The sequence below is a fragment of the Lithobates pipiens genome, unplaced genomic scaffold, assembly GCF_037356315.1.
Source record: "Lithobates pipiens isolate NorthernLeopardFrog02 unplaced genomic scaffold, aLitPip1_a1.2 Scaffold_19, whole genome shotgun sequence".
NCBI classification, from domain to species: Eukaryota; Metazoa; Chordata; class Amphibia; order Anura; family Ranidae; genus Lithobates; species Lithobates pipiens.
The window spans coordinates 408,431,497-408,456,606 of NW_027507764.1; the positions used below are offsets into that span (position 1 = coordinate 408,431,497).

Consider the following 25,110-nt stretch of genomic DNA (forward strand, 5'->3'; position numbering starts at 1 on the left):
ACTGTGTATCCATATGTTTATTAGATTTATCTTTGATGCTAATGTTAAATGGTAAAAGAAAGATGAAGATGTTTATACAAAAATATTGCCATGCTTTGATGTTCAAGGCTGCATCTGACAATTATTCATACACAGCACAACTGAATTCCAAAAAAGTTGGGACGCTGTGTAAAATCTACATAAAAACAGAATAGAACTTAATAGAGATAGAAAACATGTCAAGTGTTTAAACTGAGAAGATTTAGCATTTTAAGAAAAAAAAGAGGTACATTTTTAAATTGATGGCAGCCTCAAAAAAGTTGGAACAGGGCACCAAAACGTGGCAAAGTGAGAGGTACTATCATGGAAGTGCTGGAAGCACATATTGCATCTAATTAGTCTAACTGGCAACAGGTTAGTAGCATGATTAAATATAAAAAAAGCATATTAGAGAGTCAGAGCATCTCAGAAGTAGAGATAGGCAATGGTTTACCAATCTGTAAAAAGAAGTGTCTAAACATTGTTGAACAATTTCAGAACAATGTTACTCAGTGTAAATTTGCTAATACTTTAAATATATCATCTACAGGACATATTATCATCTAAAGATTCAAAAATCTGGAGAAATCTCTAAATGCAAGGGACAAGGCCAAAGCTCAATATTGGATGCCCTTGATCTTTGGGGTCTCAGATAGCACTGCATTAAAATCAGGCATGATTCTGTGATGGACACAACTGCATGAGTTCAAGAAAACTTTCAAGAATCACTGTGCCTGAACACAGTTCGCCATGCCATCCAAAAGTGCAAATTTAAGGTCTATCATGTAAAGAAGAAGCCTTATCTGAACATGATCCAGAAACACTTCTATTTTCTCAGGGCCAAAGATCATTTAAAATGGTCTTTTGTAAAGTGCAAAACGGTTCTGTGGCCAGATTAATTTAAATTTGGCATTATTTTTTGTAATCATAGGCTCCACACTCTCTGGACTAAAGAATAGAGGGGCCTCCAGGCTTCATCAATGCTGAAATATATATCCAGTTTAAGAGCAGCATTTTCTCACATTGAGATGTCTTTTTCAGGAGGACAATGCTAAACCACATACTGCATCTATAACAATAGCATTACTTTGTATTAGAAGAGTCCAGGTGCTTAACTGGCCTGTCTGTAATCCAGACCTCTTCCCAATTGCAAATATTTGGCACATCTTGAAACAAAAAATATAACAAGAAGACCCAGGACTGTTGAGCACTTAGAATCCTATATCAGGCAAGAATGGGACAACATTCATTTTCCAAAACTCCAGCAACTGGTCTCCTCAGTTTCCAGATGTTTACAGAGTGTTGTTAAAAGAAGAGAGGATGCTACACTGTGGTAAACATGGCCCGATCCCAACTTCTTTGAGATGTGTTGCTGCCAGCAATTTCAAAATGACCTAATTTTGTTCTTAAAAAGGTACATTTTCTCAGTAAATGTTTACTGAGACAACACATCAACATTGTTACTGGCAGACCACCCTTATAAGGTTAAAAGATCAAGTATGGCTACACCAACGTGTTGCACAAGTGCTTCAAATGCTGGAAAAAATAAGCTTTTATTCTATCAGTTGTATTTGTCCTGGTATTTATGAACACTGTTCATAAATTATAAATCTAAGTTTCAGCATAGAAAATTAATTCAATTTGTATGTGTTTAAACTCAAAAACTGTCCCTAGAGGGTTCCAGTAACAAAAAGTATCTGTTCCTCAAAAGCAAGCTGCTATTAGCGGCAGACAAATGGCTTAAACTTACTAAAATAGAATTAGAAATTCTGCAGTTTAAAAGCTAATAACAGTAATGGTAAAATGTGTTTGCATGAATTAGTAGAGTTTTCCCACTTTATATGAATGATCTAGACTGTATACAAACATGCACACGCACGCACGCACGCACGCACGCACGCACGCACACACACAGTAATTTATAAGAAGATTTTCCACATTCATCCTGATGTATTTGTTCTACATTCTGCAAGTTCAAACACATTATTCTCAATGCACACATTCCTAAATGGCTGAGAGTGCTGCAGAGACCATTGGCTGGAAACCGAAGACATTCAAAGCAGAAAGTATGTCTCCAGCACACCAAGGAACTCCAGAACAGGTCAAAAGTTTTATCCAGCGATCACATCATAGTTACAGAAGCAACGTTCCAGAGCCTCGCAGGACCCCCTCAACAGAAATGTCACATGGGTTATATACATTAGTATGGGAAAATGGGGATACCACAATTATTGTCTTTTGGCCTTAATTGAATGTATAGGAGAGTTACCTTCAGGCATCTTATTTCTTCAAGAATGAGTTCAAATGTTTTTACATTTGGTATATGAAAAATAGTTTTAGCTCAAATTTTGTGAAGATGTGATAAAACCACAAGTGTCAGGAAAGGTTAAATGTGACAGAAAAACAAAATGAAGTTCTGCCCTCTGCTCCGCATTTTCCTATTTACAATGATCCAAGTTTTCATAGCTCCTTTCATGCCACTTGAGGTAACACTTACATTGGAGATATATGAAGGACTATTGAAGACACATTTTTACATATTTTCACTTGTTCATGTCTTTTTAAGTGTGTGTATATATCATGAACTGCACTGCACTAGATTTATAATAAAACACTTCCATATGGCTAAGATCTAGAGCAAGCCACTTTCTTCCCCACCATCTTAGCCAGAGGTCTGCAATGCTAAATCTGGCCATAGACATAGCAATTTTCTTTCCTGCAACCAGGAGTTGCAAGATATAAAATCGCTCGATTCCCCCATGAACACAGTAAGTGTTCATGGAGGGAATCCCTCCTGCAGAGCCATTATGTGATTATTGCACCCAAGTTTATCGATTGATCAGCTTGGGTACATTCAGCCTGTCCATACATGATTCGAATCTCGGATGGTTCAGCAGGAACTGGCAGAAATTCAAACCGCCTATGGCCTGTATAAGAATTTAACGATGCCTCACATTACCATTTTGTTTACTGGACCCCATTTAAACTTAAACTTTTCAGTTTGCTTCCAGTATCTTAACAACAATATCGATCTCAAACAATCATGACAAAGTCATCACATACAAGATTTCAAACTCTCTCATACAATAATAGCTGTCAATTTAAAGAAACCTGGGCCCACCCAGGTACACCAAACATAAGATGTGGTGACTTAAACTGGTCATTCATGGATAGTTTTTTTTTTTCTCATTCAGCCAACCTTGCTTTTGTGGATGCAGGAATTCCCCCTACCGGGGCATTATATTCTGACAGCAGTGCTCGCCCAATCTGTGGCTGATAATTTTACCAGAAATTGGTCAAACAGAAAGAAGTCGATCTGACAAAATTCAATCAGTGTGTGGATGCCTACGCTCAATAAAAGTCAATAGTTTGATCAATTTCTGTCAACCGTTGACAACTACACGTGATCGAAATTCTGCCAGTCCCTACTGAACCAGCCAAATTTTGATCAGTGAATGGCCAGCTTTAGATGAACCAGAGTTGTCAGGAAGGATACAACACACTTAGGTGATGCTTAATCAAAAGTAATATTAACTTTATCCAGATTCATAGAGGAGTTGTCCACAGCATCAGTTGGAGGATACAACGTGTCTTTCTCCAGGGAGTGCTGACAGCTGTACTTCTAAACGGCCTCATAAGAAGTATTAGCAGAAAATGGGTGCTCCCTGGATAACCCCTGTATGTATCTGATGTGATATGGGGTGATTTAGCTCTTGAGGTAAATGCATTTGTAAGAGAGATCTGATCAGTCTGAACTGTATTTTAAAAGGCTTGGCAGCCCACTTTTATTAAAGAAAGGCTAAGCAAAATCCAGCACAACACACAATTCACATAAGTCTCCCACACAGGGAATTTCCAGCTTTGTCAGTACAATAAATAACTGAAAATGCTAGACCATCTGGCTATGCTTCAGCAGCACCACGACTATAAGCATTGGTCTCCCAGACCATGGGTACTTCAGGCTCACGCAGAATTTTATCATAGCACCCCGCTGTGCAGACCAACTCCTGGCCTCCAGATAGGTTTGTCCCAGCACCCTGGGTTCTCATACACTTCTCAGGAACTCAGACTCCCTCCACCCCCCTCTGTGGACTTGCCCCAGTGCTGAGGGCAAGGCATTCTCCCAACAACAATGGTTACCCCTCTTGGCTAAAGCACACCACTATCTTCACACAAAGGCTGTGTCTGAGAATGGCAGCTACTGTCTTGAGCTATACTTAAGCTTGGCTTATAAAGACCCTGCACACCTGTCTACTCACACAGTAAAACAACAATAAAAAGTCTGGGGCCAGGGGACTGGGACATGGATCACACCGGGGCCAGTATAGGATATCCTGGGAGGGACCAAAAAGCATCTTTGTGGATAAGAACACAAGGAGTGTTGTGAAAAAGGCACAAACATTCAGAATCAACGTGCCATACCAGTGTGAACCTGGCCTCAAGCTATCTCCGGGTTTTTTAGACCCAGAGTACACACATTCAGAATCAAGCACAACTAAAAGCGCTAATCTGGGCAACCTCCTGTGAAATAAAATCATGAGTCCGTTTATTTGAACATGGTGTGAAGTGGATTATTTCTGACAATTAAAGCTCCTCCCGCCCCAACTCCCCAACCCCCCCATGTTGAGGACATGTCGCCTGGTATGGTTCAGGAGACGGGGGACACTTGCTCGTCCCCACCCCCTTTCCTGAGATGCCGGGCTGTGTGCTCGGATAAGGGTCTGGTATGTATTTTTGGTGGGACCCCACGCCATTTTTTCATCATGGGGGTTCCCCTTAAAATCCACACCAGACCGAAGGGCCTGGTATGCTCTTGGAGGGAGAACCCATGCAGATTTTTTTTAATTTGCCGTGGAGCTCCTCCTAAAGATTCATGCCAGACACAAAGTGCCTGGCATTGTCAGGATCGAAGTCAGATCCCCGTTCATTGAAGTCGGATGCTGTTTTTTTGGCGTGCAGGTTCCCCTTAAAATCCATGCCAGACCGAAGGGTCTGTTATGGTTTTGGAGGGGGAACCCATGTCGTTTATTTTTTTTTATTTTGCGTGGGGTTCCCCTCTAAGATCTTCAGAGGACAAGTCACATGCCAAAGCCAGATCAGTTAAAACGCCGATCCGACTTTGATCCCACTTTAGTAATATTCAGTGGGCTGAAGTAGGATCCAAATTGGACCATAGTAGTGCAGGGAGCATTTTCAAAGTCAGAACTGCTTGTGTCGTATCGGTTAAGATGGCTCTCATAGGGAAACGTTGCTTTGCACACGTCATGTGACATGAACTCCAAAGTCGGAGCGTTTGTCATACCAGTGTGAACCCAGCCTGAAGCACAACTTTCTCTGCCATAACAAACACTTTGGAGCTTTGCATTAAGCCTTAATGTGAATCCTGTGTGATTTCTCACTTCATTACCTAATCATACAGAGTGGAGGGTCCTTGCACTGTCACACTGAATAAAGATGAGTTTTACATTTGATCAAGCAGTACCTGAGTGTTTTTTGTGCTTCATTTAACCCTTTCTGACATTTTTGGTTCATCTATGTTTTCGGTTTGAACAAGCAGCTGAACAACTATGAATAAAAAATGTATCTATGCCTCCTCAGTGATTTGACCAACTGCACATATGCAAGCTTCATTGTGGGGACCACCTTGATATCTTTATGTAACTCTTTCTCTAAGACTGCCAAATTGTAAAACGAATGGAACCAAGGGCCCTACTAAAATGCAAGCTGTGTATAAGGATACTTCAGAGGCGATAATAGCCATTATGGAACAAGATATTTTCCCGTTATTAAAAGTTAACCCAACCTGCAAATTTTAGGTTTAGAGAAAGTTCAGTGTTTGCAGAACTCAAATACAATACAGTTTAAAATATATTTAACGGTACCTACCAAATTGGTCTGCAACAAGCAAACAGATGCACAGTTTGTTAAAACAGCAAAACACAAACATAGACATTGGCTGAAGCAATGAAAGCTTCAACCAATCAGGACACAGAGCACTGTCAGAGTCATGATTGGACATTGTCATCATGACTTTATCCAATCATGGCTCATTCCCGCCCCACAGTATAAAAGCATTCTTTCAATGGCAACCATTTACAGTGTTTGATTTTGGCTTGGAGAGAGATAGAAAAGGGCTCTGTTCAGAGCTGTTAGTGTGCTACACTGTGCTATTTTGCTTCAATTGTCAGTGTCTAATATTAGTTTAGTGTCAGCCTAGGGATGGTGTGAGTGTAGTTAAGAGGAAGAACATCATTCAGCTTTGTATAGTGTGCAGCTAGAGTAGGGACAGCTCAGATAGTTTCTCTGTAGTGTAGCCAGACCGTGTCATTCATAAATACATTAGTGTAGAGTAGGGTAAGCTCATATAGTTTCAGTGTAGTGTAGTGAGACAGTGTCAGTAATCTTTACATTAGTGTACAGCTAGAGTAGGGAACAGTCCAGATAGCGTCAGTGTAGAGACGGTTGAACACCGTCTATTTGATTGTGTTACTGCCAGTTTATTGCCATTTACTTCTGTGTGCGTTACTGCCAGTTTAATGCCATAGAATTTTGTGTGCGTTACTGCCAGTTTAACGTCATATCATTTTTGTGTGTTACTGCCAGTTTAACACCATATAGTTCTGTATGTGTTACTGCCAGTTTAATGCCATAGAGTTTTGTGTGCGTTACTGAAAGTTTAACGCCATGTAGTTTTTTGTGCGTTACTGCTAGTGATGGACGAACTTCCGACGGGACGTTTCGCGAAAGCGAAATGCGAACGGACCCAAACGTTCGCGAAACCGAACGTTCGCCGCGGGCCCCATTGACTTCAATGGGAGGCGAACTTTGCAAACCTTCATGTCGAATTTGCGGCCACGTGGTAATTATTAGGGGGTAAAACGTAGTCCCACCATCTGGACAATGACATAATACATGTATGAGGTGAATTTGGGATCGATAACTACAAGCATTTTTATTTTATTTGGGAAATTGTTCTAACAATTCAGGACTATGGAGCTAATGAAGGCAATGGAGGAGAGGGAAGGTCAGGGACCAGGGTAGGCAAAGAAGAGGGTGCAGGAGATGATCACCAGCAGCGTGACATACCGGAATGACACATGCACCGTGATAGAGGCATCTGACAGCAGCACCGTAATACAGAGCACTGACAGCAGCACCGTGACATACAGCGCTGACAGCAGCACCGTGACATACAGCGCTGACAGCAGCACCGTGACATACAGCGCTGACAGCAGCACCGTGACATACAGCGCTGACAGCAGCACCGTGACATACAGCGCTGACAGCAGCACCGTGACATACAGCACTGACAGCAGCACCGTAAGCAGCCCCAGGAGGAAGTCAGCACAGCACAGGGATGGTGTGATCCCCTCATAATAAGAACCCCCAGGAGGAAGTCAGCACAGCACAGGGATAGTGTGATCCCTTCATAATAAGAACCCCCAGGAGGAAGTCAGCACAGCACAGGGATATCATAAGCAGCCCCAGTAGAAATATGACACCGCTCAACCTCTTCAAAGAGGAGGGTAGGGGCATATAGTACGGTGTGCTTTTTTGGGTCAAGGAAGTGAGCAGACTGTACGTCAGTCCCTATACCGCTGAAGGACTGCTGCAGTATAGGGCAGCGGTCAGCAGTGGTGCACGTCAACCCTATCTATTGTGGACCTATAGCGGTCCTTACAGAACAGCAGACTGTACCGCACTCAAGCCTATGTACCGTAGCACCCTATACCAAGTTACCAGTCCTTATAAGAACTTTTGTGGACCAAGCAGGTTGTGTATTAGTGTTTAGCAGACTGTACGTCAGTCCCTATACCGCTGAAGGACTGCTGCAGTATAGGGCAGCGGTCAGCAGTGGTGCACGTCAACCCTATCTATTGTGGACCGATAGCGGTCCTTACAGAACAGCAGACTGTACCGCACTCAAGCCTATGTACCGTAGCACCCTATACCAAGTTACCAGTCCTTATAAGAACTTTTGTGGAACAAGCAGGTTGTGTGTTAGTGATTAGCAGACTGTACGTCAGTCCCTATACCGCTGAAGGACTGCTGCAGTATAGGGCAGCGGTCAGCAGTGGTGCACGTCAACCCTATCTATTGTGGACCGATAGCGGTCCTTACAGAACAGCAGACTGTACCGCACTCAAGCCTATGTACCGTAGCACCCTATACCAAGTTACCAGTCCTTATAAGAACTTTTGTGGAACAAGTGAGTTGTGAATGTTTAGCAGACTGCAGCAGAAGGGCAGCAGTCAAGTATAATATCCTTTCTATATTTGGAAGAAAGAATATTATACATGTACAAGCCTATTACTGTACCACTGATACCAGTCCTGAAAAGAACCTTTGTGGAACTAATAATAACAGCAAGTCTTTAAAATTACCCTCACTGCCTGACAACACTGCTTCCTTCCTGTCCCTATACAAATTGGCAAAAAAAGAGAACGATTAGTGGTTACTGGAACAGCTCTTTTGTGGACCTTGATAGTAACAGCTAATGATGATGATGATGATGATGATGATGAAAGACTAATCTGGCTGTCCCTGTAGCATACACCGTCCTTTCCCTTTCTCTAAACTAACAAAAGACACTCAGGCTGCTGCAAGAATCAGCAGCACAGCAAACCTATCAACACCTAACACCTATACCAGTCCTGAAAAGAACTTTTGTGTACCAAATAGCTAGTGGTTTATCTCTCCCTACTCCACACAGGAACCTGTCCCTATCGTAACAGAAGAAAGAATGTAAAATGGCCACCGGATCGGGTGTATTTATAGGTTAGGGGGAATGTCCAAGTGTCCATGTGCTGTCATGTCTCAATTGGCTGTCCTGTATCACATGATAAACGTGTCACCAAAGGTTAAAGTTCTTGTATACATTAAACACGTAAGTCCGCCGCGGCGAACGACGGAAAAAGGCGTTCGAACGTGCGGACCGCGAATGTCGGAAATTCGCCGCGAAACGACCGCCGGGCGAAACGTTCGTCCATCACTAGTTACTGCCCATTTAAACCATATAATTGTGCATTACTGCAGGTTTAACGCCATTTACTTCTGTGTGCATTTCTGCCAGTTTAACGCTATATAGTTTTTTGTGCATTATTGCCAAATAGTTCTGTGTGCGTTACTGACAGTTTAACGCCATATAGTGCTGTGAGTTACTGTAAGGTTGGCACATTATATTGCAGTATATTATAGTGTATCCATGGTGTGTGTCTGTGTAGTGTAAGTACTCAAATTAAAGTGCACAAAACACCACTTTACATTGATTAAAGTGCATCTACATACAGATTTCCACTTCTTCTTTACATTTTCTTATAAGCACCGGCCCCTCCCTCCTAATAATGTCTGGGAGAACAGCAAGGGGAGGCAGACATTCCCTTGGCACTGTAAGGGGGCCAGTAATAAATGTGTCCAGAGGCAAAGGTGGATGTGGTGGTCAGTCCTCAGACATGGCATCATTTCCTCTGTTTAGTGAGTTTGTCCATGCTATCCAGCAACAGCATGCAGAGGAGGTGGTGGACTGGCTTACTAAAACTTCCTCATCCTCCTCATCCTCTGTCCCAAAGCAAGTATGCAGTCCCCTTCAGTTGCCAGAGTGTCCATATCTTTTCCTGCCATAGCCCCAACATCAGCCATAAAGCAGTCAGTTATTTGACCACAGAGTCAGCCACTTGCTCCATGATGATGCCCAGCCATTACTGGATTCAGATGTTTGTTCTGAGGTTGAGGATGATGGGAACATGAGCCTAGAGAGAGGAGAGAACACTGGTAGACAAATTGGCATTAATGTTCCCCCAGCCGCAACGTATTGCCAAGTTGTCTCCAGTGGAAATGATGATGATGGAGGAGACCAATTTTTCTGTACCTGTTTGACAGGTACATAGCATTGTAGTTTTTAACAGCAAGGTCAATTCTTGCTTTCATTAAGCAAGAATTGCTTAATGGTCATGGGAAGGCACCACCAACACCCAAATACCATTTTTTACGAACCGTTAGTTCTATCCAAAGTCAAAGTGAAACCAGAATGTATCCGAAAAATCTCAACTCCTGTTCAATTATTGCTGCAGCATATTCTAGACATGGTACAGATTTGCCACTTTACAGGTAGATTGAGGGGACCCCCAGGCACTATATTGGAAGGAATGTTTCATTTTTTTGCTTTCACTTTTTATTTTACTGATACATGTCCCCCAGGGCAGAACCGGGACCCCTATAACTATTGTATGCCCAATTACTTGCATATAAGCCTTCAAAATTGACACTTTTGATTTTTGACATTCAGGTCCCATTGACTTTAATGGGGTTCATTATTTGGATCTGAACTTTTGCTGTGTTTGAAAGTTCTGGTGTGAACCGAACAGGGGTCCATTCGGCCCATCCGTATTCTGTAGCTCTACTGGGAACTCAGTCTGCTCTCTACCAGTGATCAAATTTGTGCTAACATGACCCACCGCACAGCCATTCACAAGGAAGACCAGTGTGCTGCTGTTTGTCCACCCCCCACCTCTCTATGCAGCTAAGAACAGAGGGAATGTGATCATTTGTAAAAAAAAGGGAAAACAAGATAATTTGTATTTTTCTATACCTATTCACAAATGTTTTACCCTTCATTTCTATTTTAAACTGTATGGGTTGTTTTACAAAGTGAGAGTTTACATATTCTAACAACTGTGTTCTGTCAAACTAATAAAAAATGAAACGCACCTAACAATTTAAGATTTTCACATATTAATGGCCATTACATCACGTTGTTCAACAAAGCCAAGTCCTCAAAAATACATGATTCTTTATATGGTCAGAGTTAAATGAATCCAAGAAAAACATTTTATTATGAAAATCCCCAATGGCAGCTTCATTTCCACATTTTAATCAGCAAGGCTCAGTGTCCATGAAGTTTATTTGACATGACATTTATATACACTACTGGCTGATACAAGTGTTTTCACACCCTGGTTAGTTTTCACTTTCCTTGTTAAATAGCAAAAAGCAACTATGCATATCTATAATTTGTACAAACTATCATGCAGCATCATCCTAGAACTAGCCTGTCAAGCTTTTCCTCTTGGGATCTATGTTGCCTCGGGACTACAAATCAGTTTGTTTTATTTTATGTCTGTATGCTTCTGTGCTTAGTATTTGTTTTGAATGCAAGAGTAAAAATCTTGCCCAACTTTTAGAACAATTACATTATGTCGGGGAAATCAACACTTAATGCAGCTGTTGTTTCTTTTAAAACAAGACGGGCTTTATATCACCTGTTTTTGTGCTGTATAGATCCATGGTGCTAAATGTTTCCTTTTCTCCAGATTGTGAATGGACTAAAAAACAGATTAATTATCTCTGGAATAAAAAAGGAACACTGCTATTGTCAATAGCAACCATTTCAATGGTAGGATTTTTTTTCTAATTTGCATTTGCAAATTTAAACATGAGATTTAGAATTGTGTTGTTATGGGAAGTAGCTCTACCGTTCTTTGCTCTAATTTGTATAAATCAGTTCACTGCATTGAGACCAAACTAAGAAAATGTTTCTGATGCGTGTTGCACATATGACGACTCATGAAGCAGATTATGGGAACTAATTTAATGCCCCAGACTGTAAGTTGTATACCTGGTGATATAGTGGACAAGTTAGAAATGCTGATGCACATTATAAGTCAGCAAAAGAAAATTCCCACGTGTAATGATATCATCATAATTTTATTATGAAGGAGCATTTTTTTTCTTTAGTGTATGGATTTCAATGGTGTTTCTTCTACTCTGTAAGAGAGCACAGTTTGTTATCTCTTACCTCTTCTTCATGTCCTTCCTACACTCTGCAAATCCAAAGATGCAAGATGGTAAGTAAAGCCACCACATGCCTACCTGTAGAGTGTATCAGAGTTCTGAAGGTCATGTATCATTGCACAGTGCAGAGAAAATGTACAGGAAATACAATTCCTTTCTGCATGTGATCACAAAAAGCATGGGGCCTCAGGGTAAGTGAAGGGAATTGTCTCTAATGCTCCCAAGCTGGCCATACAGTGTATGAATTTCTGCCAGTTCCTAAGAACTAGAACCTAAGAATCAGTGGGCCAAGTGATGGCAAAAAGTGTGTTCAGATTTAAATTTGGGAAACTCTATAAACCATTTTAGCCATTTTCTAACTGCCGTATGTATATATAAGGCCTGTGAGCAAGTAGTTATACCAACATCTAGACAAATTAACTGTCTAGTAAAAGTAATCCTGGTCACTTTTATGGCACCGCGAAGGGCTTTCCCTCTTCCAGAGGAGATGGAGGAACATCTATTTTCATCACTTCTGGTTTCAGAGCTAGACTCCTAAAGTCTCCATAATACCGTGTACATACGACCGGACTTTTTGAAAGCAAAGTTCCGATAAGAACAAATCAGTCTGACAATTCGATCATGTGTGGGCTCCATCGGACCTTTTCTGTCGAAAAATCTGACGGACTTCAGAAATAGAACATGTCTCAAATCTTTCCGCCAGAACCAGTTCCTATCAAGAAAACCGCTCATCTCTATGCAGGTCCGATGGATCAACAATGACACAAGGGCAGCTATTGGCTACTGGCTATTGAACTTCCTTTTTTTAGTCCCATCGTACGTCATCACGTTAAATGATCTGACTTTGGTGTGACCGTGTGTAGGCAAGTCTGTTTCAGTGGAACTCCGTCGGAACTCTGTTGAAAAGTCTTTCAGAGGTCATTCCAACGGAAGGTCCGGTCGTGTGTACAGGGCATAAGAGTACCTGTTACTACCTCAAAGCTATAAGCTATCCCCATATAGGGGCCTCATTTGCTCCCTTGTGATAGCAATAAAGTTAAATGGAAAAAAAAAGGAAGTTTAAAAAAGAATAAATAATTAAAAATAGCTTCCATCTACCAGTTAGTGCTGTGCCTAAATAATCAATGGTGCAAATATAAAATAAATAAAACAATATAAAATTAAAATAAATAAGCAGCTTCCTTTTAAAATATGAATAACACATCAAATTCCTGCACATAAAAAGGAGCACCAGCAAAAACAGTGCAAATCCATAAATAAATGTTTAAACAATAGTCCATGCAAACACCCAGAGTCCAAAGATAAAAAAAAGTCTTCTACCACCGTGTTTCTACTCAGATAATGAAAAAACATTTTGATTGACTAAAACTGGAGATGCAAAATCTGGTGCAGCTGTGCTTGGTAGCCAATCAGCTTCTAACTTAACCACTTTCAGACCGGACCAATTTGCTAGTCAAAGACCAGACCACTTTTTGCGATTCGGCACTGCGTCGCTTTAACTGACAATTGCACGGTCGTGCGACGTGGCTCCCAAACAAAATTGACGTCCTTTTTTTCCCACAAATAGAGCTTTCTTTTGGTGGTATTTGATCACCCCTGCGGTTTTTATTTTTTGCGCTATAAACAAAAATAGAGCGACAATTTTGAAAAAAACGCATTATTTTTTACTTTTTGTTATAATAAATATCCCCCAAAAATATATAAAAAAACATTTTTTTCCCTCAGTTTAGGCCGATACATATTCTTCTACATATTTTTGGTAAAAAAAAAAATCGCAATAAGCGATTATTGATTGGTTTGCGCAAAAGTTATAGCGTTTACAAAATAGGGATAGTTTTATAGCATTTTTATTAATAATTTTTTATTATTATTTTTTTACTAGTAATTAGCAGCGATCAGCGATTTTTATTGTGACTGCGACATTGTGGGGGACCCATCGGCCATTTTTGACACATTTTTGGGACCATTGTCATTTATACAGTAATCACTGCTATATAAATGCAGTGATTCCTGTGTAAATGACACTGGCAGTGAAGGGGTTAACCAGTGGGTGGCAGTGTAGGGGTTAAGTGTTCATAGGGATGTGTTACTAACTGTGGGGGGGTTGGGCTTTCATTTAGTGAACACTGATCTCTGCTCCAATCACATGGAGCAGAGATCAGCGTCACTAGTTGCTAGGCAGAATGGAGAAATGTTGTTTACAACGGCACTTCTCCATTCGGCCGCTCCGTGAGACGATCGCAGGGATGCCCGCGGCGATCGAGTCCGCGGGTCCCGCGACCGGACTCACGGAGGTCCCGACCAGCGCGGGAGCGCGCCGCCGGCGGCGCGCTCCCGATGGCAGGGCGACAAATTTAAAGGGACGTACATGTACGCCCATTTGCCTGCCCGTGCCATTCTGTCGACGTACATCGTCGTGCGCTGGTCGGCAAGTGGTTAAGCTTGTTCAATTAAGGTTTGACAAAAAAGAAACCTGGAAGCTGATTGGCTATCATGCCCAGCCGCACCAGATTTTGCACTCCAGTTTTAGTAAATCAACACACCAGTGTCAATCTCCATCAGAAAGCAGCTTACCCTTATAATTGACCTCTTATGCATGGAAGGTCTAACATTGTTTTATAAGCTGCTGCACAACACCTATCTTAATCCATCTGGACCTCAGATGATTCTCTCAGGATGCAGTCTCAAACAATATATAACCCCAGCACCACAGTAATCATACAATTTCATTCCTAGCTTGATGATGTCAGCTGACCCACCCTACATGTACTTGTTTTCATAACTTCCTCATTGGCTCGTGATATATGCTGATGTGATCTTCACATAAGTAAGTTTAACCTTTTGTTATTTATTAAGCTGTTTTACAGTACTTTACTATTACAAGTTTATTTTATATTGTTGTAGACTCTATCCTGGGAGAATCATCTTTGGTCCGGATGGATTAGGACTTGGATCATGCATAGGGGGTCATTTATAATGGTGAGCTGCTTCCTGATGGAGATTGATACTAGGTGTTTTATTATCAGTGTTTTATTACCTGAGTAGTGACACAGTGATGGTTTTTATCTTTGGACTCTGGGTGTTTGCATGGACTATTGTCTGGACACTTATTTATGGATTGTCACTGTTTATATGGGCGCTTATTTACGTGGATGGATTTGGTGAAATAGAAATACATACAATGCAAAAGCAAAAGCACACATAGGTCCCTCACACATATGTAAACAGCAATTGCAGCAATATGAGGTATTGCAGTGAACATCTGAGTAAGAGCAACAATTTTTATATTATAATTCATGATTGACTCTAAACTCATAGCTTGTAAAGGCTTTTAAAGTGACTCCTATGAAGAATTTTGGGTACCTCAATTTTTCACCATTTCTTGGGTGTCATGAATTTTGAATCTTGATATATTTGGTATCTATTAACTCAACACAACATCATATTTAATATTTTACCAAAACAATGGGGTATTATGTGTTTGTGTGCACTAAAATTAATTTTATTGTTATTGCATTAATGGGTGGGGGTGTCTTAGCTCAACGTACAGGACACAGGACCCTACAGTTGGGGAAGTGCTTAATGACAGTGAAACAAGGGGAACATTCAGTTTGCCAAGTAAAAAGTCTACAGTGTGCCTTATGTTTTGTCTCAATCAGGAAACATCAGCAATGTACAAATAAAAATCTTCCTCTAAAAAATATACTAAATGCAAGAGACGTTTAATTAAGGGTTTTAACAGCTCTGAGTAATAAAGGCCACGTAAGGTGTGCTTTCTGCCATCCATTATGACATTTCTAATTTTGTGATTTTTCTTTTAACAGTGCTAAAGGTAAGATTCCAGTGTCAGCTCTATTAATAAACGTGTTAAACATTAACTCAGAGAAAATGTGAACTTAAAATATTAATTCTGCTATTAGGACTGAGAAACTAGCTTGCTCAGGTTTCATTATTTTTAAGTCAGTCCTCCAGCTCTAAAACAGACATGCAACTTTTTCACCAAAATGACAACTGCATTGTCTTTTACTGGTTTTATGTGTCCGGTTACAAAACAGTTATGTTTTGTACTTATTTAGAACCAGATAGATAGTTTCATATATTAATAGTTCTGAGCAGGACCCACTGGGAGATAAACTTACTGAGGTTGTTGCACCTAGCTATAAAGAATGATGTCCTATGCACACTCAGAACTTTGTATTTAGTTGTAATCTATAAGCCTCATTGTACATATGCTACTTATCATCCAAAGATCCTACTAGCTCTTGGAGGATAGTAAATTCAGGAAACAATTTACATGGCAGTCATGGTAGTAGTTAATTAAACTTTACTCTATATACACTATCATGTATTTTGCACCTATTACAGATTTCAGTACCTAGATTAGCTAATATAACAATATATATTTACATCAATCTACAGAGGAGAGTGGAAATTAAAAAAATAATCATATTATCATAAAGATTGAAGCCCCCAGGCCATTACCTACTTTTTAGAGTAATCATAATCATAGCTCAGCTCTTGAAGTCACAGTGCATTGCCCCAACCAGTCAGAGACCAGGCTTTCAAAGAAACAGGAGTACAGAAACACCCTTATCAATTTAGCCTATGTTTCCTGGCTATAGCTGGTAACTAACTACTCCAGAATTTAAAGGGAGACAGCAAATCAATGATAACCTAGGGCCTGCAGATGCATGTACCAAACTGAAGTAGATACCAAATGCACTTCAATGTTATGCAAACTTAATCACTTCTGGGGCAGGGCAGGCACTTTTAGATCTAAGCTCTTATTGTTTTACATTACCATTTTATCCTTCTACCGATCTTTAAATATGGAATCCCCTTAAATAATTAAACACAACTCTAGGAGGAAATAGTGTCTGTGTTGTTTCCTTTAAAGCAACAAAGCCTGCCCTTTTATCATTTTTAACCCGTAGGTATGCAAATTCTGTTCATACAGATGTGATTCCACTTCTATCCTCTTATCAGCTAGCATTGGTGCTTTTGTTGGTCCCACTGTGTCAATGCCATAACAAAAAATCAAAAATAATTCTGTATTCTTGAAAGGCTACACAAAATGGTGTGAAAGTCATCCTGAGACTGTTAGCGATCAGTTGAAGACAACAGCAACCATGGTCATTGGATGCGCCTTTAATTTTTTAAAGTGTAACGTCAAGGAGAGGTCAATATCTACTCAACTTTATACACATAAATAACTTTCCTTAGTCAGGTTGATATGTGACTATAGGAGGTCAACAACCAGAAAGGAAAACTTTGAAGTGAATCCCTAGAACAGAAAGCAAAGTAAACTTCATAGAGATTGCTACACTTCAAACATAATCTCCCCGTGAGAATGGATTATTCCTGTCAGAGTTGGATGAAAATATATAAGGTTAAGCAATTTTTACAGGAATTCTGCTATTACAAATGTAAATCAAAGTGGTATAAATACATGTGTACATGTGTTAAAATAAAAGCTTTACGATGTAAACATGAATAACATTTATATATAGGTAATAATTTTCACAAAACTATAAATTAAGCATAACAATATTGCTTATTGGTGATATTTAACGTACACATTAAATCTATTTTTTTTTTAATCAAGGTCCTCTAGGATGATCTTTGTAGGACTTTAGTAAAGTTCATGTTCTAGTTTTTCAAAGTAACTCTAATGTATTTTTGAGTTTATGAGATGGACAACATAAGAGTAACCAATTTAAAATTTACACACATGTGAATAACACTTTCAATTGTCATTTTCAGGAGAACACAGGGTTGCTTTAATAAAGTAACACAACATATTCACTTTCACTCAGTAAATGAAGTAAAGTTGTATTCACTCAATCAAATGCAAAGCATTTATTTATTTTTACTTCATACACAGGATTTGGAATTTAACATGAACACAGTTTCCCTTTATTTGATCATTTAAATGAGCATTCAATGTGTTAATATTCTTCTCTATTATATTGTATACAGTTTTCTTTCCTATAATTTTCAATTATCAAATCTAGTTTTGAACTTTTGATAAAGTTTGTTAAACATGTATGAATAGCTTTTAGTAAGTATACAACATAGCTCAATTAAAAACAAGTTACTTATGCTATAAGGTCTTTTTTCTCAATATTGTTTATGTTAATAAGTCTGTTTTTGTGATATTTTTCTGCCAAGTTGAAATTCTGCAGGAGTCCCTTACATAGTTACTAGTCCATAGTTCCCATGGACTGCAAGATCATTTCCATTTGAAACACTTTTCATACATTAGGTTCACACTGGTACTACACAACCGTCGTATGACTGTGGTTCCGACTTTGCCCTGCCAATGCGACTTTAATGAACGGGGATCCGACTTTGATCCTGACAATGCCAGACACTTTCTGGTTTATGTCTGGTATAAATCTTATGGGGGAACTCCACGGCAAATAAAAAAAAATGGCATGAGTTCCCCCTCCAAGAGCATACCAGTCTCTTCGATCTGGTATGGATTTTAAGGGGATCCGAAAAAATGGCGTGGGTCCCCCCAATATCCATACCAGACCCTTATCTGAGCATGCAGCCTGGTAGGTCAGGAAAGGGGGTGGGTACGAGCAGCCCCCCTTCCTGAACCATACCAGGTTGCATGCCCTCAACATGGGGGGTGAGTGCTTCAAGGCGGGGGGCCCTACACCCCCCACCCAATTCAACTTGTTCCCCATGTTGATGAGGTCAAGGGTCTCTTGCCGACATCCCTGGCATGTGGGGGTCTGTGGGTGGGGGGCTTATCGGAATCTGGAAGCCCCCTTTATCGGAATCTGAAAGCCCGCTGATGGCCCACGTTAAAGGGAACCCTCAGATCCCGCCCCCCACCCTATGTGAATGAGTATTGGGTACATCATACCCCTACCCATTCACCTTAAAAAAGTGTCAAAAATAAACACAGTACACAGGTTTTTAAAGTATTTTATTAAGGCAGCTCCAGCATCTCTTCTGAATTCTTCTTCCATTTCCGACTCTTCTCCCTCTTCTGGAGACGTCTTCTCCCTCTCTCTGGTTCTTCTCCTCTCTACACTGTCTTCTCCCTCTTCTACCGGGTCTCTCTGCTGTCTTCTCACTCTTTTGCCAGGTTATCTCCCTCTGTTCTTCTTCCGATGTTGACTCAACGTGATATGCCTGTGTAATGCTAGGTCCATCGTGTGCAATGACTTTTATTGGCATGGGGCGAGGCCCCCCGCTGACATCATCTGGATGCCCCGCCCCATTGTGACATCATCACCCAGACATGATGGGGTGATGACCTCAGCAGCAGGGAGAAGACATTACCATAAGAGGGAGAAGAGCCGGAGAGGAGAAAATAAGTCAGAAGAGACACAGGAGCTGCCTTAATAAAATACTTTAAAAACCTGTGTACTATGTTTATTTTTGACACTTTTTTTAGGTGAATGGGTAGGGTACGATGTACCCCATACTCATTCACATGGGGTGGGGCCGGGATCTTGGAGCCCCCTTGTTAAAGGGGACTTCCAGATTCCTATAAGCCCCGGCCCACAGACCCCGACAACCAATGGCCAGGGTTGTCGGGAAGAGGCCCTTGTCCTCATCAACATGGGGACAAGGTGCTTTGGGGTCCCCCTGCCCTAAAGCACCCATGCCCCATGTTGAGGTCATGTGGCCTGGTATGTTCAGGAGGGCATCTGCTCGCTCGTCCCCACCCTCTTTCCCGACATCCTGGGCTGTGTGCTCGGATAAGGGTCTGGCCTCGATTTGGGGGCTTCCCCTTAAAATCCATGTCGGACCAAAGTGCCTAGTATGGTCTTGGAGAGGAAATGCATGCCGTTATTTTTTACATTTGACATGGGGTTCCCCTTCCAGATCATCAGAGCACAAGTCGCATGCAACAGTCAGGTAAGACTGCAATCCGACTTTAATTCAAATTTAGTGATGTTCAATGGGCTGAAGTAGGCTCAAAGTCGGACCAAAGTAGTGCAGGGAGCATTTTGAAAGTCGGACCGGCTTATGCTGTACCAGTTAAGACGGCTCTCATAGGCAAACATTGATTTTCACACGTCATACGACATAAGCTTCCAATATCGGAGCGTTTGTCGTGCCAGTGTGGACCCGGCCTTAAGCCCAGTATGGTTATCATATATAAAAAAGGCAAGGTAAACACACCTGGTCCTCTCTGTTGCATTGTGCTTGATCACATTCTTGTATATTGAACAATTGTTTCCCATTAATTAAAGATAATTACAAGGCAATAACAGATGCAGCCTTATTGTCACATGGGTGGATACTTACCTGAGCTCCATTTCTGTTCAGCAATGTCCACGAGATCCCTTAGCCATCCCCCTCCTGATTGGCTGAGACACAGTAGTGCCACCATTAGCTCCCGCGTCTGTCAATCAAAGTCAGTTAGACAATCGGGAGATATGAGGGCGTGGCCAAACAGCAGCTCCGTGTCAGGTGCCCCCATAGCAAGCTGTTTGCTGTGGGGGCACTTGACAGGAGGGAGGGGCCAGAAGCAGCGGAAAGGGACCCGAGAAGAGGAGGATCTGAGCTGCTCTGTGCAAAACCACTGCACAGAGCTGGTAAGTATGACATGTTTGTTATGTTAATAAAACAAAAAACAAGACTTTGCAATTACTTTAAGCTCAGTAAATATTCACTTTGTGAGCATTCTTTACTTAATAAATCGATTCAAATTTATTGTGAATTATATTGCTAATGATTAAAGCCTATTTTTAAAATTGTTAAAAAAAAGTCTGACTGTAATTATGTCATTGTAAAGCCATCAATAAGCATGTTGAACACACAGAAGGATTTCAGTATAAAACTCATCAAAATGTTTATTTTACTATCATGTAGCATACCTTTTGTGGCTATCCTGACACAGTCAATCCTGGTTTCCTGTGGCAAAAACAGAAAAAAAAACATACTGCATGAAGAAGAGAAAAACAATTTTTTTAGCATTTTTTTTGCCTAAACTGATGCATGTCTGTTACATTTGATATGTTTAGTTCTAGTTTGTATATAAAACCCCTATGCAGAGTTTTGGTTGCTAAATGTATTTTTCTATTTGTGATGCATTGTACAATCATGGGTGTAACTCCATTACAGGCCACCTATTATATCACAGACCACATCAATATACCCCCCCCCCCCCCCCCAAATATTACTTCAGTCCAGCTAAAGTATAACTAAGCACATTTTTTTTTTTTTTTCAATTTTGGTAGAAGATAAACACTGGTCATTTTTTATCTGTGGCCTGTTTGGTGGATTTTCAAACACCCAAAAGAAATTGAGAAGAAATGTCTCCAAAGGGAGGAATAATATTTTCTTAAACAATTGATACTGAAATAGAATTTAGAGGAAAAATAAATAAATATAAAGATAAAGTTTTGGATTTTACAATGCAAAAGCTGGTGCAGCTCTGCATGGAAACCAATCCGCTTCCAGTTTTTTTTTGGTCAAAAGCTTAACCCTCCTGGCAGTAATCCCGAGTGTGGCTCAGGGTTAAATTTCAGTAGCATTAGCGGTAACCCTGAGCCACATTTGGGATTGCATTGTGGAATCCTGGTACAGCATACTTACCTTGTCACCAGGATCCTGCGATGTCCCCCCGCTGAGTCATATGCCCAATGCTTTGAGTTTGGGTCTGCATTCCCTGCGAGTATTGCAATGCATGGGGCAGAGCTCAGCAGCAAATTCAAAAAGTACAAAAACATAACACATACAGTACACTGTAATCTTACAGATTGCATTACGGTATCAAATCATTTAACCTCATTTTTGTCCCTAATGCTTTGTCCAGTGCCCTGCATGCACTTTTATATTATATATACTGTTATTTTTGCCTGGAAACTTGAGATTGTCCATGGCAACCAAAAAGTGTCCCTTTATGTCAAAAGCGGTTTTAGACCAGCTAGAAAACAGCGATAGTAAACTTGCATAATTGAGCGATAGTGAATTGTGGGGTAATTTGTTTTATTATTATTGTTATATTATTATTTTTTATAATTATTTATATTTATTTATTATAATATAATTATAGATTTCATGTTTCAAACTTTATCATACCCGGGATGTATATTAGACTCTTGTTTGGACAGATTATTACTAAGAATTACAGGCATACAATATAAAAAGAAAAATTTCCATGCAAAACAATGTACCTCTGGGATTAAACAATCTGACATAATCATACCGCCAGGGAGGCTACTTGAATATGCTGAAGTTAGAAGCTGATTGGCTATCATGCACAGCTGCACCAGATTTTGCACTCTCAGTGTAGCAAATCAACCCCACTGAGTACTCAGCTGTTTTGAGTAAGTATTACCTGCAATGTATGTCTGCTATGAATTTATTCATTAGTATAAACATTCATATATATATATATATATATATATATATATATATATATATATATATGTTGTGGTAGTGAGGTACCCTACCAGTGTGTTTGGATAGAGGATTCTCAACCAGGCAGGTTGAGGGGCTCCAGTTTATTTGCTTATTTGGGAGGAAACTGGCTTTTCAGTTTCCTCATTGTTTGCTAAAATCCGTTTTGGGATCTGGAGCCTGGGGATTTTGTAGCGATCCGGGTAGGATGAAATCCCAAGTCCTGGGTCCAGGTTTTGAGATCCACCAGCATACTGACTGGTCAGGTGTGTGCTGGGCTATTTGTAGACACTTGACCATGGTTCTGGGCTCCACACTCCCAAGGAGTCCAGGCTAGCAAGGGAGAAGTGTGCATGTATGCACAGGTCGGTCTGTCAGAGCAGACAGAGGGTCCAAGCTTGTGGGCTGAAAAAGAAAGCTGAGGTACTGGGTGTATAGGAACTCTGTTATAGAGCCGAGAGGGCTGAAGCATAAGTCTGAGAAGCAGTGCTGCTAAAGAGAGCCAGGTGGCTTGGTATTTTTGGTTTTACTTACATTGTTGCTGTAGAAAGCTGAAACCCCTGTGTGGGCAACTCTTCCGTTATTGGACATTTTCTTTCTTTAATAAAAGTGGGCCTACAAGCCCTTAAAACTGCATATCTGGCGTGGACTCAGCTCACTGGTAAGCTCTACCCTTAAGCTAAAACAACCCCCGATGTAGTCCCCAGTATAGGGACCACACTTTTCAGAGGTACCTTCATGTGGCAGCGTAACTTCCACATGTATTTGCAAATGTATGCAGCGAAAAATCGCAGTTTTTAACGTAAGTGTTGAAACAGATTATTTGGGCCTTTTTGTAAAGACTAACTGCATTGTGTGCTATGAATTTTCCAAACCTTCTACACTCTGTACAAAACCAACACAACTGGCAGCAGATACACTTTAATGTGGAACTGAAGGCAAAAATTTGTATTATATTTGTCCTTAGACATGTTTACAATGTCTACACAAGCATCAATGTGTTTGGGGGGTACCACGGGTACTTCCCCCACACCAGAACTCTCATATGTAAGCTATATAACTAGAGGAAGCAGAGATATTATTCTCTCTGGACTTTTATAAAATGCCTAATAAAGATCATATTTGCCACACCTTAGCTTTTGTTACTCTTCAGCTTACAAGTGTTCCTAATGAAATTTGCTACAATGCTGATAATCAACAGACTTCATATTTAATAAAATGTAAATATGGTAAATCTATCTCTTTTATCATAACTGGTTACCCAACAGAAGTAAATGCTCTACATTTCCTCTGGCATTTTTATCGATTTTTCTATGAACGAAACTCCAATGCTAATTGTGATGTCAGAGAACATAAGTAAAACAAAAGCATTGGTGTTTTGGAATTAGGCGTTCTACAGAGACTGGCACAGACATTTCCCAGCTGTCAGGAAACAGCCAGAGCTTATCAGGCTCTGTAAAGCTGGAATAGTCCTCACAAGCAATACCACATATAATTTGGTTCTGTGCTCATCTCAAACAACCAATTTGATTGCTAGATATATACAAAACTACAAGGTTATGCCCTGGAGGTAGAAAAGTCAATAAAAAAGTGATAATGGCAGAAATCAGACCAAAAGTTCAGTTTAATGTGCAAAAATTGCTGATGTATAAAAGCTAATGTTGCTGCTTCTACGTTCCTTAATTTATCTGATTAATGACACGTTCAGAAAAGAAAGTATCCCTTGTTAACATACAGAATAAATTGTTACTATTGCTAAAAATATGATGAAACCCAAGTAAACCAATCAGACATTTACTTGCATTATGTATGCACTAGACAAAGGATATTGTGTGCCTTGACTCTCCTCCTTAGACAAAGCTATTACACTATTTTTACTCCAAACCTCATATAATGGATTTTACATAAATTTGTGCATGGGTTTATAGCTAAGGGACAGTTCACATTTGTCAAATTGCCAAGCTCGGCTATTTCTCTTGAATTCTCTGTTTATTGTACCTTATTGTTATGCTATTAGCAAATAAAGGGTAACCTGTGAGTGGTTTGGGACAGCTCCGATTAGCCATAAAAGACATTCATTATTTTTATTTTTTATTCCTCTTAGATATTTCTATTTAAAAACTGATGAGTGGAATTTATCATCTGCCTTACCCCATTTGCTCTGCTGGCAGCTTGGTAGTAGATACTGTAGCTTTTCTGTGGGAGGAGAGGAGTATTCCAATATCCATTATAGGTTTTGTTGTCACCGACTGTGAAGAGCATGATAGAAGACAAGAGGTTGGGTGGAAATTCAGCAGCAATATAGTATGGTGAATTCAGCATTGTGGAATTCTGAAAATGTATAGGAGCTTGATAACACTTTAACATCTCTGATGTCTTTCGGGAACGTCGAGATTTTTCTTCTTCAACAATAATCTGGTAGACACTGGAAAAGAAGAAGTGTTGATAGAGAAAAATGAATCATCCATTTAAGTATTTCCTCTATAACTCATTCAGCTAGAGAAATCTAAACAAATATACAGATATGACAATGTACCACAAGTTTTTCAAATGTCAATAACCAAGAAAATTAGTTACTGAAACTCATCTATGAATGATCTCAGATTTGCTTGGAATTGCTTTAGACAGTAATTGGCAATAGGGAAATTCCTCAAGTCTAGTACGCACGAGCCAAATGTCGGGCAGTATCGGTCGAAGCTGGCCATCCGAGCTGAAGATTTTTTTTTTTGTTCAGCCCTCTGGGTTGAATGAAAAAAAAAAAACAGTAGTGTATACATCATATCTAGATTTTACATTTTTTTTATTTTAAAGCAAACCAGTTCACCATACACCAGTCTAATAATCTCAGTCAGCATCCGTCTATGTGGACTGTGTGGTCACACAAGGAACAATGGCCAGCTACTAGCTGCAAGTGCCCACTTCCAAGAT

At 40.2% G+C, this 25,110-nt stretch overlaps 1 protein-coding gene across 10 annotated transcripts in view; it reads right to left on the reverse strand.

Annotated features, from left to right (window-relative positions):
• Positions 1 to 25,110, reverse strand: part of PTPRM (protein tyrosine phosphatase receptor type M) — a 982,826-nt gene that overhangs the window by 360,265 nt on the left and 597,451 nt on the right. For all 10 annotated transcript variants that reach the window (XM_077492471.1, XM_077492470.1, XM_077492475.1 and 7 more), the window contains exons 12-13: positions 24,334 to 24,607; positions 20,655 to 20,691 (exon numbers count right to left, since the gene is read on the reverse strand). In XM_077492471.1, coding sequence (XP_077348597.1) covers positions 20,655 to 20,691; positions 24,334 to 24,607 — 311 coding nt within the window. The remainder of the gene's footprint in view (positions 1 to 20,654; positions 20,692 to 24,333; positions 24,608 to 25,110) is intronic.